This window comes from Oncorhynchus tshawytscha, linkage group LG04 (assembly GCF_018296145.1).
Source record: "Oncorhynchus tshawytscha isolate Ot180627B linkage group LG04, Otsh_v2.0, whole genome shotgun sequence".
Classification (NCBI taxonomy): domain Eukaryota; kingdom Metazoa; phylum Chordata; class Actinopteri; order Salmoniformes; family Salmonidae; genus Oncorhynchus; species Oncorhynchus tshawytscha.
Genome location: NC_056432.1, coordinates 2,429,406 through 2,453,299, shown reverse-complemented (window position 1 = coordinate 2,453,299; position 23,894 = coordinate 2,429,406). Strand labels below are relative to the sequence as shown.

General features: G+C 42.1%; 1 protein-coding gene across 1 annotated transcript; it reads right to left on the bottom strand.

The window, feature by feature from the left end:
• Positions 1 to 490: 490 nt before the first annotated feature.
• On the bottom strand, positions 491 to 23,007 carry LOC112246483 (Golgi phosphoprotein 3-like). Its single transcript, XM_042320223.1, has 4 exons — positions 22,559 to 23,007; positions 15,258 to 15,389; positions 12,281 to 12,395; positions 491 to 2,185 (listed from the first exon to the last, which is right to left on the bottom strand). Exons 1-4 carry the CDS (start codon positions 22,784 to 22,786, stop codon positions 1,761 to 1,763), a joined length of 900 nt encoding a protein of 299 aa, XP_042176157.1. The 5' UTR covers positions 22,787 to 23,007; the 3' UTR covers positions 491 to 1,760.
• Between the last annotated feature and the right edge of the window lie 887 nt (positions 23,008 to 23,894).

Below are 23,894 nucleotides of genomic sequence, written 5' to 3'. Positions count from 1 at the left end.
CCTGATGAATTGAGTCCCATAGCCCTGATGAATTGAGTCCCATAGCCCTGATGAATTGAGTCCCATAGCCCTGATGAATTGAGTCCCATAGCCCTGATGAATTGAGTCCCATAGCCCTGATGAATTGAGTCCCATAGCCCTGATGAATTGAGTCCCATAGCCCTGATGAATTGAGTCCCATAGCCCTGATGAATTGAGTCCCATAGCCCTGATGAATTGAGTCCCATAGCCCTGATGAATTGAGTCCCATAGCCCTGATGAATTGAGTCCCATAGCCCTGATGAATTGAGTCCCATAGCCCTGATGAATTGAGTCCCATACCCCTGATGAATTGAGTCCCATACCCCTGATGAATTGAGTCCCATAGCCCTGATGAATTGAGTCCCATAGCCCTGATGAATTGAGTCCCATAGCCCTGATGAATTGAGTCCCATACCCCTGATGAATTGAGTCCCATACCCCTGATGAATTGAGTCCCATACCCCTGATGAATTGAGTCCCATACCCCTGATGAATTGAGTCCCATACCCCTGATGAATTGAGGCTGTTCTGAGGGCAAGAAGGGGGACGTAACTGAATATTAGGAAGGTGTTCCTAATGTTTTGTACACTCAGTGTCTACGTAGTAGGATAGATTTCAGATGGAGCCGTGGTCAGGAACCCAGACACCTTAACGAGGGAAGCTTTTCATCCACAAAACATGAGAGTAAAACAGAAACAGGACATTTCAGACCATGTCGTCATGTTGGAGAGGAAATCAAATCCAAGACTTGTCAGGAAGATAATTATCTAGTATTCAATTCATATACTACTACTATGTTCCACGTACATGGAATCTGCATCACTGAGCTCCAAAAGTATTGGGACAGTGACATATTTGTTGTTTTGGCTCTGATACATTGACTATGAGGTTAAAGTGCAGTTTGTCAGCATTAATTTGAGGGTATTTTCATCCCATATCACGTGAACTGTTGAGAAATTAAAGCATTTTTTTTTGTACATAGTCCTCCCACCCATTTTAGGGGACCAAAGGTATTGGGACAAATTCACTTATATGTGTATTAAAGTAGTCATTGGGGGGACAATGTACAAGAAGCTCTGTACTTTCTAAACGGTTCACCCGATATGGATGAAAATACCCTCAAATGAATGTTGACAGTCCGCACTTTAAACCCCATAGGCAATGTATCATTTAAAATCCAAAGTGCTGGAGTACAGAGCCAAAACAACAACAAATAGGTCAATGTCCCAATACTGTTGGAGCTCACTGTCGGTTATAGTGAATAAGAGCTAGATAGATATCTGTAGAGAATAACATACATACTTTGAAGACATTTCTGAAAGATGTGTCCAGGGAGGAAGAGGATGATGATGATGATTGCTTGTCACTCCATCAGGGGGAGTTTTCATTTCTTGTAAAAGTGAGTGATTAAATGACATCTTTGCAGAGAGAAAGAGCTCGATGAAGGGAAAAGGAGAAGGACCGAGGGAGAGAGATATTTTCTGTTCAGAAAGCTGTGGGACAGGTTTGGAACAGACCATTCTGTTCAGAAAGCTGTGGGACAGGTCTGGAGCAGGCCAGTCTCTTCAGAAAGACAGAGGGAGGTGACCTCAAGTCAGTCAAGTCACTACCTTGATGGGCCAGACAGACCAGCCCTCTCCTCGTTGTCCCTCCCCAAACTGTCCTGTCCTCTTCCTCAACCCCACCGTCATCAACCAACGCCAAACCAACAGCACCCTCTGGTGTCTGAAGGTGGTAGGTCACTTGGTAAAGGCGGCCACCACGGCCCACAACAACTCATTGGCGTTGGTCTTCGTGCTCTCTCCCTCTGGCTCCAGGTCCAGGAGCTGCCGTACTCTCTTCATGGCCAGGTCATACTGGTCGTCCAGCAGAGGGGAAAAGGCATTCTCCAGGACATCAGACGAGTGGGCCAGGAAGATGAGGGCGAGCAGCCGCTTGTCCATGCGGTGCGGGTCGTTGACCCATTTCTCCAACACGGCCTCCTGAACCCTCTTGATGAGGCGTTGTTTGATGTTGTTGTTGGTGAGCGGGTGAGTGGTCATGTCGAAGAGGAGGAAGTTCTGTTTCTCCGTGGTCAGCACACCCTTTTCCACCAGGTTCTTGGCCAGGCGCTCCCTCACGTTCCTCAGCTGGTAGTGCAGCTTCAGAGGGTTCCACGTCTCGCCTGCAAGGGAAGGGGAGGGGGTGGGGGGGGGGGGTTAAGCGTGCTACAGAGTTCAAAGCCTAAAACGTCGTGATTGAATGTGACTTATGTCAACAACTCAATAACAGTCCAATCAAATTGCAGTGGGGAAAGAAAGCATCCAAAGGGGTTTGGCTTTCATGTTATTTTATTATTCTCTTCTTTTATCTCATTTGGGGTTCAGCAACGTAGCTGGCATTCATTAGTACTATACCAGTTCATTAGTATTATAATAACAGTACTATACCAGTTCGTTAGTATTATAATAACAGTACTATACCAGTTCATTAGTATTATAATAACAGTACTATACCAGTTCATTAGTACTATACCAGCTCATTAGTACTATACCTACCAGTTCATTAGTACTATACCAGTTCATTAGTACTATACCTACCAGTTCATTAGTACTATACCTAACAGTTCAGTATTATAATAACAGTTCATTAGTACTATACCAGATCATTAGTATTAAAATACCAGTTCATTAGCATTATAATACCGGTTCATTAGTAGTATTATACCATATCATTAGTATTATAATACCAGTTCATTAGTATTATAATACCGGTGCATTAGTATTATAATACCGGTTCATTAGTATTATAATACTGGTTCATTAGTATTATACTACCGGTCCATTAGTATTATAATACCGGTTCATTAGTATTATAATACTGGTTCATTAGTATTATACTACCGGTCCATTAGTAGTATTATATACCGGTTCATTAGTATTATAATATACCGGTTCATTAGTAATATACCGGTCCATTAGTATTATAATACCGGTTCATTAGTATTATAATACCAGTTCATTAGTATTATAATACCGGTTCATTAGTATTATAATACTGGTTCATTAGTATTATAATACCGGTTCATTAGTATTATAATACCGGTTCATTAGTATTATAATACCGGTTCATTAGTATTATACTACCGGTCCATTAGTATTATAATACCGGTTCATTAGTATTATAATACCGGTTCATTAGTATTATACCATATCATTAGTATTATAATACCAGTTCATATTATAGTTATTATAATACCGGTTCATTAGTATTATAATACCGGTTCATTAGTATTATAATACCGGTTCATTAGTATTATAATACCGGTTCATTAGTATTATAATACCAGTTCAGTAGTATTATATACCGGTTCATTAGTATTATAATACCGGTCCATTAGTATTATAATACCAGTTCATTAGTATTATAATACCGGTTCATTAGTATTATAATACCGGTTCATTAGTATTATAATACCGGTCCATTAGTATTATAATACCGGTCCATTAGTATTATAATACCGGTCCATTAGTATTATAATACCAGTTCATTAGTATTATAATACCGGTTCATTAGTATTATAATATACCGGTTCATTAGTATTATAATATACCGGTTCATTAGTATTATAATACCGGTTCATTAGTATTATAATACCGGTTCATTAGTATTATAATACCGGTTCATTAGTATTATAATATACCGGTTCATTAGTATTATAATATACCGGTTCATTAGTATTATAATATACCGGTTCATTAGTACTATACCGGTCCATTAGTATTATAATACCGGTTCATTAGTATTATAATACCAGTTCAGTAGTATTATAATACCGGTCCATTAGTATAATACCAGTTCATTAGTATTAATGCTTCAATCAATTTGGTGAAAAAATGCTAATTCCTGTGAGATAACACACATTAGGAGGATTGGATGATGGTAGACATGGTAAAGGACCATGGGCCAAACCTTCTCATGCGATGCCATGCCAATTGGCCACATGGGGGCACTAACAAACAATTGAAAATTTAAACCTTGAAAGCTCACGCCCCTCATGCCATGTGACCTAGAGTCATGACATTCTGTACATTAGGTTCCTCTCCTCACAAGGAACACATTTACCTCAGGGACACATGAGGTCCGCCATGATGGATTTTCAACCATTTTGAATTTGTGAAGAACGCAAAACGCTACTCTTCTGGCAACAAATGACCAATCTGCACAAAACTTGATATATGGCATCCCGCCTTAACACACTATTTTCAAAGGCTAGCATCTCAAACATGGCCGCTCCTGACCAATAAACATTCACGTGGTCTGGCACATGAATTGGACATGGATTTTTGTATTGTAACAAACCTTGGTACACAAGTTCCACTTAAGACATATTAAGATGGCCCATTCTGTGGCACTATAACGGGAACATATTCCATCTCTCTCGATCAGTTTGACTCAAGAGTGATGAAATTTGGCACACATGGTCAGGGATATGAGTCTAACTAATCTGTAAAGTATGGTTCAGTTTGGCTGCATGGTGGCGCTGTCAGAAAGGAAAAACCATTAATGCAAGCTCCCTGTCTTTATAGTGGCCATATTGTTTCAGCTAGAGTCTTGGAAAACATGGCATTTTACGCTGTCCATCCATAAATGCTATACCAAATTTGATGCCGATCAGTCCAGCAGTTCGCGAGAAGATGTTTACAAAGTAGTCAACATGATTTAAAAAAAATTGTCCCAAAAACATCAAAAGCCTATTGCATCATCAGTTTGATTTTAAGTTCTGATATTTAGCATCCTAGAGCGATGTGTCCAATTTGTACTGATGCTTGAACCCCCAGCATGGCTGCTTATTTTATTTATTGTTGTTTAAGTGTCTTGCGATGTTAAACATATAAATTCAGGTTTAATTTGATTTAGGGGAGAGGCTAACAGCTGTGTGTGAAATAAACGAGTGAAAACAGATTGCAAATTGAGAACAGGTTACGGTTAAGACAGTAGCTAGGCTACAGCTGTCTGCCACACAATCAGGGCTTGGAATGTTTGCTGTGACTATGACTCAGCTTGTTTTCAGAGGAATTCTAAACAGAACGACAGGCAAAACAACAGAACGACAGCCAAAACAACAGAACGACAGGCAAAACAACAGAACGACAGGCAAAACAGAACGACAGGCAAAACAACAGAACGGCAGCCAAAACAACAGAACGGCAGCCAAAACAACAGAACGGCAGCCAAAAAAACAACAGCCAAAACGACAGCCAAAACAGAACGGCAGCCAAAACAACAGCCAAAACGACAGCCAAAACGACAGAACGGCAGCCAAAACAACAGCCAAAACGACAGCCAAAACAACAGAATGGCAGGCAAAACAACAGAACAAAAGCCAAAACAACAGAACGGCAGCCAAAACAACAGCCAAAACAACAGAACAGCCAAAACAACAGCCAAAACAACAGCGACAGCCAAAACAACAGAACAACAGCCAAAACAACAGAACAACAGCCAAAACAACAGAACAACAGCCAAAACAACAGCCAAAACAACAGGACAGCCAAAACAACAGAACGACAGCCAAAACAACAGAACGACAGCCAAAACAACAGCCAAAACAACAGAACAGCCAAAACAACAGCCAAAACAACAGAAGCCAAAACAACAGAACGACAGCCAAAACAACAGCCAAAACAACAGAACGACAGCCAAAACAACAGCCAAAACAACAGAACGGCCAAAACAACAGAACGACAGCCAAAACAACAGCCAAAACAACAGCCAAAACAACAGAACGACAGCCAAAACAACAGAACGGCCGGCAAAACAATAGCCAAAACAACAGAACAGCCAAAACAACAGCCAAAACAACAGAACAACAGCCAAAACAACAGCCAAAAGAAGACAGAACAGCCAAAACGACAGAACAACAAAAAACAGACAGAACAGCCAAAACAACAGCCAAAATGACAGAACGGCAGCCAAAACGACAGAACGGCAGCCAAAACGACAGAACGGCAGCCAAAACGACAGAACGGCAGCCAAAACAACAGCCAAAATGACAGAACGGCAGCCAAAACGACAGAACGGCAGCCAAAAGCGACAGAACGGCAGCCAAAACGACAGAACGGCAGCCAAAACGACAGAACGGCAGCCAAAACGACAGAACGGCAGCCAAATCAACACGACAGCCAAAACGACAGCCAAAACGACAGCCAAAACGACAGAACGGCAGCCAAAACAACAGCCAAAACGACAGCCAAAACAACAGAACGGCAGGCAAAACAACAGAACAAAAGCCAAAACAACAGAACGGCAGCCAAAACAACAGCCAAAACAACAGAACGGCAGCCAAAACAACAGCCAAAACAACAGAACGACAGCCAAAACAACAGAACAACAGCCAAAACAACAGAACAACAGCCAAAACAACAGAACAACAGCCAAAACAACAGAACAACAGCCAAAACAACAGAACAACAGCCAAAACAACAGCCAAAACAACAGAACGACAGCCAAAACAACAGCCAAAAACAACAGAACGACAGCCAAAACAACAGCCAAAACAACAGAACGGCCAAAACAACAGAACGACAGCCAAAACAACAGCCAAAACAACAGGACAGCCAAAACAACAGCCAAAACGACAGCCAAAACGACAGAACGGCAGCCAAAACAACAGCCAAAACGACAGCAAAAACAACAGAACGGCAGGCAAAACAACAGAACAAAAGCCAAAACAACAGAACGGCAGCCAAAACAACAGCCAAAACAACAGAACGGCAGCCAAAACAACAGCCAAAACAACAGAACGACAGCCAAAACAACAGAACAACAGCCAAAACAACAGAACAGCCAAAACAACAGAACGACAGCCAAAACAACAGAACGACAGCCAAAACAACAGCCAAAACAACAGAACGACAGCCAAAACAACAGCCAAAACAACAGAACAGCCAAAACAACAGAACGACAGCCAAAACAACAGCCAAAACAACAGAACGACAGCCAAAACAACAGCCAAAACAACAGAACGACAGCCAAAACAACAGAACAACAGCCAAAACAACAGAACAACAGCCAAAACAACAGAACAACAGCCAAAACAACAGAACGACAGCCAAAACAACAGCCAAAACAACAGAATGGCCGGCAAAACAATAGCCAAAACAACAGAACAGCCAAAACAACAGCCAAAACAACAGAACAACAGCCAAAACAACAGCCAAAAAGACAACGGCAGCCAAAACGACAGAACAACAAAAACGACAGAACGGCAGCCAAAACGACAGAACGGCAGCCAAAACAACAGCCAAAACGACAGAACGGCAGCCAAAACGACAGAACGGCAGCCAAAAACAGAACGGCAGCCAAAACGACAGAACGGCAGCCAAAACAACAGCCAAAATGACAGAACGACAGCCAAAACGACAGAACGGCAGCCAAAAACAGAACGGCAGCCAAAACGACAGAACGGCAGCCAAAACAACAGAACGGCAGCCAAATCAACAGCCAAAGCGACAGAACGGCAGCCAAAACAACAGAACAACAGCCAAAACAACAGAACGGCAGCCAAAACAACAGAACGACAACCAAATCAACAGCCAAAACGACAGAACGGCAGCCAAAACAACAGAACAACAGCCAAAACAACAGAACAACAGCCAAAACAACAGCCAAAACAGAACGGCAGCCAAAACAACAGAACGGCAGGCAAAACAACAGAACAAAAGCCAAAACAACAGAACGGCAGCCAAAACAACAGCCAAAACAACAGAACGGCAGCCAAAACAACAGCCAAAACAACAGAACAGCCAAAACAACAGAACGACAGCCAAAACAACAGAACGACAGCCAAAACAACAGCCAAAACAACAGAACAACAGCCAAAACAACAGAACAACAGCCAAAACAACAGAACAACAGCCAAAACAACAGAACAGCCAAAACAACAGAACGACAGCCAAAACAACAGAACGACAGCCAAAACAACAGCCAAAACAACAGAACGACAGCCAAAACAGCCAAAACAACAGAACGGCCGGCAAAACAATAGCCAAAACAACAGAACAGCCAAAACAACAGCCAAAACAACAGAACAACAGCCAAAACAACAGCCAAAAAGACAGAACGGCAGCCAAAACGACAGAACAACAGCCAAAACGACAGAACGGCAGCCAAAAGCGACAGAACGGCAGCCAAAACAACAGCCAAAATGACAGAACGGCAGCCAAAACGACAGAACGGCAGCCAAAATGACAGAACGGCAGCCAAAACGACAGACAAAACGACAGAACGGCAGCCAAAACGACAGAACGGCAGACAAAACAACAGAACGACAGCCAAATCAACAGCCAAAACGACAGCCAAAACAACAGAACGACAGCCAAAACAACAGAACGACAGCCAAATCAACAGCCAAAACGACAGCCAAAACAACAGAAAAAACGGCAGCCAAAACAACAGCCAAAAAGACAGAACGGCAGCCAAAAGCGACAGAACAGCCAAAACGACAGAACGGCAGCCAAAACGACAGAACAACAGCCAAAACGACAGAACGGCAGCCAAAACAACAGCCAAAACAACAGAACGGCAGCCAAAACAACAGCCAAAACAACAGAACGACAGCCAAAACAACAGAACAACAGCCAAAACAACAGAACAACAGCCAAAACAACAGAACAACAGCCAAAACAACAGAACAACAGCCAAAACAACAGAACAACAGCCAAAACAACAGCCAAAACAACAGAACGACAGCCAAAACAACAGCCAAAAACAACAGAACGACAGCCAAAACAACAGCCAAAACAACAGAACGGCCAAAACAACAGAACGACAGCCAAAACAACAGCCAAAACAACAGGACAGCCAAAACAACAGCCAAAACGACAGCCAAAACGACAGAACGGCAGCCAAAACAACAGCCAAAACGACAGCAAAAACAACAGAACGGCAGGCAAAACAACAGAACAAAAGCCAAAACAACAGAACGGCAGCCAAAACAACAGCCAAAACAACAGAACGGCAGCCAAAACAACAGCCAAAACAACAGAACGACAGCCAAAACAACAGAACAACAGCCAAAACAACAGAACAGCCAAAACAACAGAACGACAGCCAAAACAACAGAACGACAGCCAAAACAACAGCCAAAACAACAGAACGACAGCCAAAACAACAGCCAAAACAACAGAAGCCAAAACAACAGAACGACAGCCAAAACAACAGCCAAAACAACAGAACGGCAGCCAAAACAACAGCCAAAACAACAGAACGACAGCCAAAACAACAGAACAACAGCCAAAACAACAGAACAACAGCCAAAACAACAGAACAACAGCCAAAACAACAGAACGACAGCCAAAACAACAGCCAAAACAACAGAACGGCAAAACAATAGCCAAAACAACAGAACAGCCAAAACAACAGCCAAAACAACAGAACAACAGCCAAAACAACAGCCAAAAAGACAGAACGGCAGCCAAAACGACAGAACAACAGCCAAAACGACAGAACAACAGAAAAACGACAGAACGGCAGCCAAAACAACAGCCAAAACAACAGAACGGCAGCCAAAACGACAGAACAGCCAAAACGACAGAACGGCAGCCAAAACGACAGAACGGCAGCCAAAACAACAGCCAAAATGACAGAACGGCAGCCAAAACGACAGAACGGCAGCCAAAACGACAGAACGGCAGCCAAACGACAGAACGGCAGCCAAAACAACAGAACGGCAGCCAAATCAACAGCCAAAACGACAGAACGGCAGCCAAAACAACAGAACAACAGCCAAAACAACAGAACGGCAGCCAAAACAACAGAGCGACAACCAAATCAACAGCCAAAACGACAGAACGGCAGCCAAAACAACAGAACAACAGCCAAAACAACAGAACAACAGCCAAAACAACAGCCAAAACAGAACGGCAGCCAAAACAACAGAACGGCAGGCAAAACAACAGAACAAAAGCCAAAACAACAGAACGGCAGCCAAAACAACAGCCAAAACAACAGAACGGCAGCCAAAACAACAGCCAAAACAACAGAACGGCAGCCAAAACAACAGAACGACAGCCAAAACAACAGACAACAGCCAAAACAACAGCCAAAACAACAGAACAACAGCCAAAACAACAGAACAACAGCCAAAACAACAGAACAACAGCCAAAACAACAGAACAGCCAAAACAACAGAACGACAGCCAAAACAACAGAACGACAGCCAAAACAACAGCCAAAACAACAGAACGACAGCCAAAACAGCCAAAACAACAGAACGGCCGGCAAAACAATAGCCAAAACAACAGAACAGCCAAAACAACAGCCAAAACAACAGAACAACAGCCAAAACAACAGCCAAAAAACAGAACGGCAGCCAAAACGACAGAACAACAGCCAAAACGACAGAACAACAGCCAAAACGACAGAACGGCAGCCAAAAGCGACAGAACGGCAGCCAAAACAACAGCCAAAATGACAGAACGGCAGCCAAAAGCGACAGAACGGCAGCCAAAATGACAGAACGGCAGCCAAAAGCGACAGACAAAGCGACAGAACGGCAGCCAAAAGCGACAGAACGGCAGACAAAACAACAGAACGACAGCCAAATCAACAGCCAAAACGACAGCCAAAACAACAGAACGACAGCCAAAACAACAGAACGACAGCCAAATCAACAGCCAAAACGACAGCCAAAACAACAGAAAAACGGCAGCCAAAAAAACAACAGAGAACGGCAGCGACAGAACAGCCAAAAGCGACAGAACGGCAGCCAAAACGACAGAACAACAGCCAAAACGACAGAACGGCAGCCAAAACGACAGAACGGCAGCCAAAACAACAACAGAACGGCAGCCAAAACAACAGAACGCAGCCAAAACAACAGAACGACAGCCAAATCAACAGCCAAAACAGCCAAAACAACAGAAAAAACGGCAGCCAAAACAACAGAACGGCAGCCAAAACGACAGAACGGCAGCCAAAACGACAGAACGGCAGCCAAAGCGACAGAACGGCAGCCAAAAGCGACAGAACAACAGCCAAAAGCGACAGAACGGCAGCCAAAAGCGACAGAACAACAGCCAAAGCGACAGAAGCAGCCAAAGCGACAGAACGACACAAAAGCGACAGAACGACAGCCAAAACAACAGAACGACAGCCAAATCAACAGCCAAAACGACAGCCAAAACAACAGAAAAAACGACAGCCAAAACAGAACGACAGCCAAAACAACAGAACGGCAGCCAAAACAACAGCCAAAACAACAGAATGTGTTACTGATGCTCTCTGTGGTAACTCACTAAGCTGTGTTACTGATGCTCTCTGTGGTAACTCACTAAGCTGTGTTACTGATGCTCTCTGTGTGGTAACTAACTAAACTGTGTTACTGATGCTCTCTGTGGTAACTCACTAAGCTGTGTTACTGATGCTCTCTGTGGTAACTCATTAAGCTGTGTTACTGATGCTCTCTGTGGTAACTCACTAAGCTGTGTTACTGATGCTCTCTGTTGTGGTAACTCACTAAGCTGTGTTACTGATGCTCTCTGTTGTGGTAACTCACTAAGCTGTGTTACTGATGCTCTCTGTTGTGGTAACTCACTAAGCTGTGTTACTGATGCTCTCTGTTGTGGTAACTCACTAAGCTGTGTTACTGATGCTCTCTGTTGTGGTAACTCACTAAGCTGTGTTACTGATGCTCTCTGTGTGGTAACTCACTAAGCTGTGTTACTGATGCTCTCTGTGTGGTAACTCACTAAGCCGTGTTACTGATGCTCTCTGTGGTAACTCACTAAGCTGTGTTACTGATGCTCTCTGTGGTAACTCACTAAGCTGTGTTACTTGGTCAGCCACTGTTAAAATAGCACCTGGGCCATCACAGGTTAGAGTCTTTGCTAATTCCCCTTCTGTTTGATTAGCATTACTGGTTTCTTGCTGGGGAACGTAACATACTATATATATATATATATATAGTATGTTACGTTCCCCAGCAAGAAACCAGTAATGCTAATCAAATATAAAATATTCACAGCCAGTAGACACCATTTTGACATTGGAGAAAGTGACAATTTAACTTGATCATGTTGTGAAATGGAAGTTCTGTTGGTTGTGAGCAAACTTGTCCAACAAAAATATAGGATATTTGTTGTCTTAAGGGGGAAGGTGTTACAGGCTTTGTTTGGTTTTTTATAATACAACTGTAATAACTAAACACATATATCCAATACAATCACTGTCAGAATCAAAACAACCATACTGCCACCTGGTGGCTGAGACTACTCACCGCTGAGCAGCTCAATCCAGCTCTGCACCGTCTCTGGGGGCTGGGTCTCCTTCACGTGTTTCAGAGCCTCGTCCAATAGCACGTCTCCCGTCGGAGCATCTGACTTACAGATCACCTAGGAGACACAATAGAACGAGACAGAATGAAAACACAACCTGTACCGCCATTCAATGACTTACAGAACACCTAGACACACAATACAAAAACCACAACAGCTTTAGTCGACTGTATACAGAACACAGTCAGAACAAAACTGCCACTCAATGACCTATTGATCCCCTGGAGATGAGACAACCACACAGAACACAACTTCTAGACTAAATACATGTCAGAATCAGCAGAAGAATACTTGTCTTTTTATTGTATTTGTATTGGTCAAGGGAAGCCAGTGAGCATCTGGCCTCCCTTGACAACCAAAAAAAACGTATTCCTAATCATCTTTCAGCTAAACTGAGCAAGCTCAAATGATTGGTCCTGGTGGGGTAGGGGGAAAAAATGACGTGTCAATGGAAGCTAGCTTGGATTTGGCTTCTCTCCTATCAAATTGTTTTGTGAGCATACATTAGTGGATTTGGCTTCTCTCCTATTAAATTGTTTTGAGAGCATACATCACTGGATTTGGCTTCTCTCCTATCAAATTGTTTTGTGAGCATACATTAGTGGATTTGGCTTCTCACCTATCAAATTGTATTAAGAGCATACATCACTGGATTTGGCTTCTCTCCTATCAAATTGTTTTGAGAGCACACATCACTAACAGAAACATGAAAGAGAGAATGGCATTGGCGTCACTCTACAAACAGAAAGCAGAACCATGGACAGCCACATCATATTTAGTTTATGTCGATAGGACTAAATTGTTTTTGGTATCTTTTAGTTGTCACGTTGATGTTGACATGGTGCTGGAATAGTGGAAGCAGCTCCTGTTCTCTTTGCGACTTGCGGTATCTCTCTCTCTCTGGTTCGAAATCAATAGTTCAGGTGGTCCGAAACGGCTCTTTATTTCGGGAACTGAGCAGGTCAGGAGACAGAAACCACTGCAGAGTCTGCAGAGCGCCTGGTGAACTACACATGTATCCTAAGAGGAAAGTCAGGAATTTTTACTCTTCGTAACAAAGAGAAAAATGGCGCCAAAAGCACAAAAGGACATTTAAACACGCTTTCTTGGGCTCCCGAGTGGCGCAGTGGTATAAGACACTGCATCTCAGTGCAAGAGGCATCACTACAGTCCCTGGTTCGAATTCCAGGCTGTATCACATCCGGCCGAGTCCCATAGGGCGGCTTACAATTGGCCCAGTGTCGTCCAGATTTGGCCGTCATTGGAAATAAGAATTTGTTCTTAACTGACTTGCCTAGTAAAATAAAAAGGTAAAAATATATATATATTTTAAAATCTTCACTATTAAAACTGTTGATATTACTTGAATATCTTTCTTAGGATAATCCTGTCATTAAAAGAGGGTTTAATGGTGGTTTTACTGTAGCATACAGAGTGTGTAAAGGAACCATGGTCATGTCTGTACCTTACAGGCTTCGTTCTTCATCATGGGGAATGTGTAACTGTCTCCCGGGCAAAAAAAACAAAAAAATATACTGTGAACACTTATAAAAGTCTCAGGTTTTGCCATGCCGAATCCTTACAATCAACGCGGAGGTACTAAATGGTACTATCCGTCCATTAGAGCCCACCTTCCGTGAGTCTCCCTATAAATTAGAGACCTTTACTAACCAGAAACTAGAATCAAGTTATTTAAGGCAAGGCCACATCCGTGGGACAAATGATCCCATCTCCTTGGAAACCCAAAACTCAGATCGAGAACGAATGATCCAACTCAGACAGAAGAGTCACCTGAGAGGAACTTGGCAGAGCCACAAACACTCTGTTCGCTCACGACGACCCGCTGGGTTTTATCTTTCCCTAAGAGGACCAGAACATTCCACTGCACCTTGGTGTGCTTTAAACTCTATATCTTTGGACTGAACAGATTTGAGGACTGAGTCTGAGAAAGAGAGCTGCCCCCCCCGTGGGCTCCTATGCATGAGCTCCGACGAGGGAAGAAGCTTCTTCGGGCTACAAGCCCAGTTGTCAGAAACACTGATCTTTTCCGTTTCATCTCTGTCAAATCAGAAAACCCCAACGGAACCAGACGACGATCAGCTCAAAATGCACGTAAATACATCATTGCATTGGATTTCCCTTTAGGTGACGCTGTGTCTGTGTGAAAGTGGTGGCAGATGCTGATTACTGTAAGACTGTTAGTTGGATTGACATATCAATAACCAATATTGTCCACAGCGGGTGTTAACCTGTAACCGGGCATGTTAACCCCTGATTTTAGTTTCACGACTGAAGTTTTACTGATGTAGTAGTCTCTCAGCACTTCCTGTTCTCACAAATAAGAATTTATAATTCTCCAAAGTCCTGTTAATGTGTTGCCTGTACTCTGCCTGTCAGTAGGCTACATCAAACTATTCCATTGATCTGGAGAGTTCCCCACGTCAGCGATTGTACTGCATTCCATTGGGTCTGTTAAGACAACTGTACCTCTCATTTGTACTGCATTCCATTGGGTCTGTTAAGTTCACCCACTGTTCCTAGACCAGTTCACCCACTGTTCCTAGACCAGGTAACCCACTGTTCCTAGACCAGGTAACCCACTGTTCCTAGGCCGTCATTATAAATAACCTGGTCTAGGAACAGTGGGTTACCTGGTCTAGGAACAGTGGGTTACCTGGTCTAGGAACAGTGGGTGAACTGGTCTAGGAACAGTGGGTGAACTGGTCTAGGAACAGTGGGTGAACTGGTCTAGGAACAGTGGGTGAACTGGTCTAGGAACTGTTCAGAGGAAGAACAACAGATTTTCACCTTGTTAGCTTGGGGATTCGATCTTGCAACCTTCCAGTTACTAGTCCAACGCTCTAACCACTAGACTACCTGCCGCCACTTAAGAGAGGTCAGTTGGTCAGGATCCCCTACCTTCCTGGCGAGCAGGCTTTTCCTCCTCATGCCACAGGTCTCCAGCTGTAGTCGTCCTCTGATGGCCAGCTCTATGAGCATGCAGCCACGCAGCCCCGACGAGATGCAGTCGTTCCAGAACGAAGTGTAGCCCTGAGAGAGGAGGAAAGGGGGTGAGTGTGTGCAAGCTGCAACACAGGCCTGACGAGATGCAGTCGTTCCAGAACGAAGTGTAGCCCTGAGAGAGGAGGAAAGGGGGTGAGTGTGTGCAAGCTGCAACACAGGCCTGACGAGATGGTTGTTCAAGAACAACATGTAGTCCTGAACACAGAGAGAAGACACTGTGTGTGTGTGTGTGTGTGAGCATGCAGATCACCAGAGCCATCCTGTAGCCTTCACTCTCTCTAGGATCACAGTGTTCGGCCTGCTGCTTAGGAGACTAATGCCCGTGTGACTGCTGACTGAGACCCCAGATCCAGCATTTATTCTATGAGTGTAGGGCTGTGGCGGTAATTACATTTTGTCAGTCGGCTATTGTCTGACTGCCGGTCTCAAGGTAATTGACCGTTAAATTAACAAACAACGTTTAGTATCTCCAGGCCTCCACACATAGAAGCCTCTGGAAAATCTACATTTTAACAAGTCTAATAAATCTATTTAAATATAAACCATAACAATAAACCCATTATTTATTTTAGGTAGGTGTAAAGAAACAGGACATGATGAAAATGTATTTCAGGATTTCAGAATATAAAATTGATCCTACTTACTGAATGTTATCTAGCTATGCTCCTTGCCATAGGCTGTAGGCTTGTTCATTTAGCAGACTAGATATGCTTATAAGTCCTATTCAAATACAAATTCACTAATTCTAGGTTAACTCTGTAAACCTCCATGCACAATCAATGAACCAACAGCATCACCAGGGCCTATACGTTCTCTCCCAGACCCGTGGATAGAACGTGGAGCGCAACACAAGGTAATCAAGTCCATCCAGTATGCATAATAACAACAGTCTACACTCAAAAAGGCAATTACTAGAATGTGTTTAATTTTGGAATATAGGCTAGACCAATGAATAGACATCTTAAAATCAGTTATTTTTGTTTTTTTCTGCCGTGCTTAATATGCAATAGGCTATGCATTGTATAACCAACGGGATAATGATTTAAAATCTTTTTTTTTCTTCTCTCATATGCTTGAGCTCTAATATGTGTATTGATGTTTTGGATTACGCATCACCGTTAAAATAAAGTGTTGTTTATTTCATTGTTAGTCTTTAAAGCATCAGACAAGCTTAATGCATATATTGTTGATTTTATTAAAAACAAGTTTAACTTTCGATTGACTATTTTTTTTTTTTTGTCAGGGACAGCCCTAGTGTCTTGACTTTGATCGGGTAGGTGTGCCTTGTCTGTTTAATGAACAAAATAACGAAATAATGATTTCATTTGGATGGCGCAGCCATGGCTGTACAGACTCGGAAAACATAAATAATAATAAATAAATAAAACTCTAAAATATGCTATTCTATATATTTTTTTTAATTAAATACATAAATCTTATGTTTCTTAGGACCTCCCGAAACAAATTATGAATGGATTTATTTTTCATGCTGAATCTTTAATAGATTAATTTTTCATGCTGAATCTTTAATAGATGTATTTTTCATGCTGAATCTTTAGATGTATTTTTCATGCTGAATCTTTAATAGATTTATTTTTCATGCTGAATCTTTAATAGATGTATTTTTCATGCTGAATCTTTAGATGTATTTTTCATGCTGAATCTTTAATAGATTTATTTTTCATGCTGAATCTTTAATAGATTAATTTTTCATGCTGAATCTTTAATATATTTATTTTTCATGCTGAATCTTTAATATATTTATTTTTCATGCTGAATCTTTAATAGATTTATTTTTCATGCTGAATCTTTAGATGTATTTTTCATGCTGAATCTTTAGATGTATTTTTCATGCTGAATCTTTAATAGATTAATTTTTCATGCTGAATCTTTAATATATTTATTTTTCATGCTGAATCTTTAATATATTTATTTTTAATGCTGAATCTTTAATAGATTAATTTTTTTATGCTGAATCTTTAATGGATTTATTAAAATAGACCCCACCCTCAGCTGCACACCACCACTCATCCCCGGCACGCCGGCATGCACATGAGATGTGTGAAAGATGTATGCAGGCAAGAACGTGGTAAAAAAATGGGCCTGTTTGTAAAGGGGGTCATATAAAACGTACAGAACAAACTTGCATTTTCGCCTCATAAAATGTAGTGGAAATACACATCCTTTTGTCCTCAGATTGGAGATGTTAGTATAAAAAGTTTATACTCATCACTGTAACATAAGATTAATTGATTTAAACATAGATATATAGTTTTTTTTTGTACCATTGATTTTCATCACACACTCAGAACCACTTCGTCACACACACAGAACGTAGAGTTAATGAAATGGCATGGAAAATTGTCTCTCTATAAAAGTAAATTGGCCACACACCAATACATGGATTTGACAATCAAACTATCACTTAAAATAGCAGCCAAAGAAGTCACTGTTGATAAACGAATCACAACGCAACATATACAGTGGGGCAAAAAATTATTTAGTCAGCCACCAATTGTGCAAGTTCTCCCACTTAAAAAGATGAGAGGCCTGTAATTTTCATCATAGGTACACTTCAACTATGCCAGACAAAATGAGAAGAAAAAAAATCCAGAAAATCATATTGTACGATTTTTTAATGAATTTATTTGCAAATTATGGTGGAAAATAAGTATTTGGTCACCTACAAACAAGCAAGATTTCTGGCTCTCACAGACCTGTAACTTATTCTTTAAGAAGCTCCTCTGTCCTCCACTCGTTACCTGTATTAATGGCACCTGTTTGAACTTGTTATCAGTATAAAAGACAACTGTCCACAACCTCAAACAGTCACACTCCAAACTCCACTATGGCCAAGACCAAAGAGCTGTCAAAGGACACCAGAAACAAAATTGTAGACTTGCACCAGGCTGGGAAGACTGAATCTGCAATAGGTACGCAGCTTGGTTTGAATAAATCAACTGTGGGAGCAATTATTAGGAAATGGAAGACATACAAGACCACTGATAATCTCCCTCGATCTGGGGCTCCACGCAAGATCTCACCCCGTGGGGTCAAAATGATCACAAGAACGGTGAGCAAAAATCCCAGAACCACACGGGGGGACCTAGTGAATGACCTGCAGAGAGCTGGGACCAAAGTAACAAAGCCTACCATCAGTAACACACTACGCCGCCAGGGACTCAAATCCTGCAGTGCCAGACGTGTCCCCCTCCTTAAGCCAGTACATGTCCAGGCCCGTCTGAAGTTTGCTAGAGAGGATTTGGATGATCCAGAAGAATATTGGGAGAATGTCATATGGTCAGATGAAACCAAAATATAACTTTTTGGTAAAAACTCAACTCGTCGTGTTTGGAGGACAAAGAATGCTGAGTTGCATCCAAAGAACACCATACCTACTGTGAAGCATGGGGGTGGAAACATCATGCTTTGGGGCTGTTCTGCAAAGGGACCAGGACGACTGATCCGTGTAAAGGAAAGAATTAATGGGGCCATGTATCGTGAGATTTTGAGTGAAAACCTCCTTCCATCAGCAAGGGCATTGAAGATGAAATGTGGCTGGGTCTTTCAGCATGACAATGATCCCAAACACACCACCCGGGCAACGAAGGAGTGGCTTCGTAAGAAGCATCTCAAGGTCCTGGAGTGGCCTAGCCAGTCTCCAGATCTCAACCCCATAGAAAATCTTTGGAGCGAGTTGAAAGTCCGTGTTGTCCAGCAACAGCCCCAAAACATCACTGCTCTAGAGGAGATCTGCATGGAGGAATGGGCCAAAATACCAGCAACAGTATATGAAAACCTTGTGAAGACTTACAGAAAACATTTGACCTCTGTCATTGCCAACAAAGGATATATAACAAAGTATTGAGAAACGTTTGTTATTGACCAAATACTTATTTTCCACCATAATTTGCAAATAAATTCATTAAAAATCCTACAATGTGATTTTCTGGATTTTTTCTTCTCTCATTTTGTCCGTCATATTTGAAGTGTACCTATGATGAAAATTACAGGCCTCTCATCTTTTTAAGTGGGAGAACTTGCACAATTGGTGGCCGACTAAATACTTTTTTGCCCCACTGTAGGTTAAGTTAATTAACAGAAAAAAAGTGGATTGTTACCTTTTCCGTGATGACAGCCCCCCTTCCCCCAAAAAAATCCACCTTCCTTAATATAGATATAAGCCTAATGTAAATTCTCATCAAACCAACCATGTATAGGTTATTCCACATTCCTGTGTAGCCTTTGAATAGTATAGGTTATTCCACATTCCTGTGTAGCCTTTGAATAGTATAGGTTATTCCACATTCCTGTGTAGCCTTTGAATAGTATAGGTTATTCCACATTCCTGTGTAGCCTTTGAATAGTATAGGTTATTCCACATTCCTGTGTAGCCTTTGAATAGTATAGGTTATTCCACATTCCTGTGTAGCTTTTGAATAGTATAGGTTATTCCACATTCCTGTGTAGCCTTTGAATAGTATAGGTTATTCCACATTCCTGTGTAGCCTTTGAATAGTATAGGTTATTCCACATTCCTGTGTAGCCTTTGAATAGTATAGGTTATTCCACATTCCGGTGTAGCCTTTGAATAGTATAGGTTATTCCACATTCCTGTGTAGCCTTTGAATAGTATAGGTTATTCCACATTCCGGTGTAGCCTTTGAATAGTATAGGTTATTCCACATTCCTGTGTAGCCTTTGAATAGTATAGGTTATTCCACATTCCTGTGTAGCTTTTGAATAGTATAGGTTATTCCACATTCCTGTGTAGCCTTTGAATAGTATAGGTTATTCCACATTCCTGTGTAGCTTTTGAATAGTATAGGTTATTCCACATTCCTGTGTAGCCTTTGAATAGTATAGGTTATTCCACATTCCCGTGTAGCTTTTGAATAGCGTTAGTTTAGACAGCACTACCCCACAAACGTTTGCCCCCTCGTTCTATTGATTTCAGTGTGATGGAAGTGATTAACAAAAAATATATATTGCGTTACACTTACTTGAATCAAAACGCAACACTTCAAAATGTGGCTAGATGTCTTCTGCCGGTTGTGCTCTAACCAGGGATGTTGTGTTTGTTTTAACAGCGTGTACAACCCGATTCCCCCCTAATCAATATCATCGACGTATTGTCACTTTTCAAAACAACAGGGTTTTCCTTGCATGTGTAGGTTCTAAGGTGCTCCCTTAACGATTAAATATGATTACTATTGTTGTACATGTATGTGTATGTAACAGTATAACTTTAGTCCGTCCCCTCACCCATACCCGGGCACGAACCAGGGACCCCCTCTGCACACATCATCAACAGTCACCCACGAAGCATCGTTACCCATCGCTCCACAAAAGCCACGGCCCTTGCAGAGCAAAGGGGGAACCACTACTTCAAGGTCTCAGAGCGAGTGACGTCACCGATTGAAACGCTATTTAGCGCGCACCACCGCTGACTAAGCTAGCCGCTTCACATCCGTTACATTTAGTTACACTATGTTCTAGGTTTTCAATAAACAAACTGTTTGTTCATATTGGTTATTGATTCGGACACATGAAAACTGTGTTTGGATTTGGGATATTTATCCAAATGTCTTGTCAACAGGAAGCAGCAATTCCAAGTTTAAAGGGATATACATTCAACATTCATTTCCAAAAACGTGTTGCGATTAAATTTGTAAGACACATTTTATTTTATTTATCCGTTATTTTACCAGGTAAGTTGACTGAGAACACGTTCTCATTTACAGCAACGACCTGGGGAATAGTTACTGGGGAGAGGAGGGGGATGAATGAGCCAATTGTAAACTGGGGGATTATTAGGTGACCGTGATGGTTTGAGGGCCAGATTGGGAATTTAGCCAGGACACCAGGGTTAACACCCCTACTCTTACGATAAGTGCCATGGGATCTTTACTGACCTCAGAGAGTCAGGACACCCATTTAACGTCCCATCCGAAAGACAGCACCCTACACAGGGCAATGTCCCCAATCACTGCCCTGGGGCATTTGGATATTTTTTATACCAGAGGAAAAAGAGTGCCTCCTACTGGCCCTCCAACACCACTTCCAGCAGCATCTGATCTCCCATCCAGGGACTGACCAGGACCAACCCTGCTTAGCTTCAGAAGCAAGCCAGCAGTGGTATGCAGGGTGGTATGCTACATAGCTACCAGAAATGACCAAAACGGGGTTTGCCCTGTATATTACAAGCCGAACAACATACACCATCATAGTAAGGCAGATGCCTGAGCTGTGAAGCTAAGAGAAACTGGTTAACTTTAGAAAACCTCCCCAGAGTAGATTTAGCTTCCTTCATGGGATACCCCCTCAAGTGACTATTTATTGCCTACCTCCTCATGCTTTCTGCACACACTGTATATTGCCTACCTCCGCATTGCCTTCTGCACACACTGTATATAGACTTTATTTTTTCTACTGTGTCATTGGCTTGTTTATTGTTTACTCCGTGTGTAACTCTGTGTTGTCTGTGTCTTTGCACTGCAGTTTTGAACTTGTTTATCTTGGCCAGGCCTACCTGGTTAAATAAAGGTGTTCTCAACTGGCCTACCTGGTTAAATAAATGTTCTCAACTGGCCTACCTGGTTAAATAAAGGTGAACTGGCCTACCTGGTTAAATAAAGGTGTTCTCAACTAGCCTACCTGGTTAAATAAAGGTGTTCTCAACTGGCCTACCTGGTTAAATAAAGGTGTTCTTGGCCTCCCTGGTTAAATAAAGGTGTTCTCAACTGGCCTACCTGGTTAAATAAAGGTGTTCTCAACTGGCCTACCTGGTTAAATAAAGGTGTTCTCAACTGGCCTACCTGGTTAAATAAAGGTGTTCTCAACTAGCCTCCCTGGTTAAATAAAGGTGTTCTCAACTGGCCTACCTGGTTAAATAAAGGTGTTCTCAACTAGCCTACCTGGTTAAATAAAGGTGTTCTCAACTGGCCTACCTGGTTAAATAAAGGTGTTCTCAACTGGCCTCCCTGGTTAAATAAAGGTGAAATAAAATAAAAATTGTAGCTAGCTGACATTAGCATTCATTCGATGTTGACAAAATGAAGATAGCACCTGTTAGTACATTTTATGAGATCTTTGAGTAGCGTTAACTTACGTTACCTAACTAGCTAAATACTATAATATGGTTTTAGCTGTAAAAAAAATAATAAAATAATATAATACATGTTATTAAGTTATACCTCGCGGTCCTTCAATCCCAAGAGTAACACTTCTTCCATCAATGTGAGTCGAGTTTCTTTGGAGTCTGCTTTATCCTCTTCTTCCTCCTCTTCCTCTCCTCCTCCTCCGCGGCGGCGGGTCTCGAAGTCCTCATCCCCGGTTCCTCGGTCCTTGTCGGCGGCAGAGCTACGAGAGGCCTCGGTCCGCCTCTGCACTAGGCCCGAACTCCGCTGTGTCAGGGAAGTCATATTTACAACAAGTCCTAAAAAAAATTCAACCCTCAAAAAAATGAAACCCTTCGCTTCGTACTCTCACTGACCGATATTATAAACCACTTCAAATGTTTATCCCGATACATACAGCTACGGACGTCTGGTTTTTACTATCCTACAACGAATAGGAGGAGACATCATAATTTCAGTTGTCTTCCTCTTCCGCTGGGAGTTGATCCAATATGGCGGCAGGTGATAACGAGAGCAGTGAATGTGGCAGGTATTCCCAAACTGGGGTAGGCAATGCCGTTCGGGGTACGATAAAAAAAATGAAAAACTACAACAACAAAAAATGTGATTCACATTTACACAAAAAAAAAAAAAAAAAGTTGTATTTCTTTGTAAAAAAAAATATATATTTTCAAACAGTCCATTTAGTAAGGCCCGCGTCCATAGGTATGCTGCTACTGCCCGCTCTTCTGGTAGTACTGCTACTGTACCTGTCGACGACACAAGTTATTCTGCTTCCCAGAGCACATCCAATGCTAGCATTAGTAATTCTACATTTGTTGTTAGCCCAGCTAGCATGGACACTGACAGTTGTGAATCTGATGCAGCGGAAGAGCTACTGTCCCCTTACCCGGGAGAGCACCTAACAACAGACAGGGACGTTGGACCCAAGTCCTCCACAATAGTATGGGGCTTGTCTGTCCTAGCCACTCAAATATGATGAGAACTACATTGATTTGGGGTTCACTTATATTCAGAGTAGTGCCTTTCCTCAGCCACAGTGTGTTATATGTGCAAAAGTACTATCTCACATCTCAATGAAACCTTCACTCTGGCACAGACATTTAGAAACAAAACATGCCAATTTGAAAAATAAGCCACAGGAGTTTTTTGAGCGAGAATTAAGATGACTTCCGAGTAGTTAGACATGTATAAAAGCAACAGATACCATTAATAAGGAGGGGCTAGAAACATCTTCTATGGTGACCTACCGAGTGGCTTGGACAGACAAGCCCCAAACTCTTGTGGAGGACTGGCTTGGACAGACAAGCCCCAAACTCTTGTGGAGGACTGGCTTGGACAGACAAGCCCCAAACTCTTGTGGAGCACTTAATTCTTCCTGCTGCCGCAGATA

What these genes read in the sequence shown, in the direction of transcription:
- LOC112246483 (XM_042320223.1), bottom strand. Translation starts at nt 22,786, where the DNA reads ATGACTTCCCTGACACAGCGGAGTTCGGGCCTAGTGCAGAGGCGGACC. An exon ending in TGGGATTGAAGGACCGCGAG is followed by an intron (nt 15,390 to 22,558) that starts GTATAACTTAAT and finishes CTCCTCTCTCAG; the next exon opens with GGCTACACTTCGTTCTGGAA. An exon ending in CTGGATTGAGCTGCTCAGCG is followed by an intron (nt 2,186 to 12,280) that starts GTGAGTAGTCTC and finishes CTTCCCTTGCAG; the next exon opens with GCGAGACGTGGAACCCTCTG.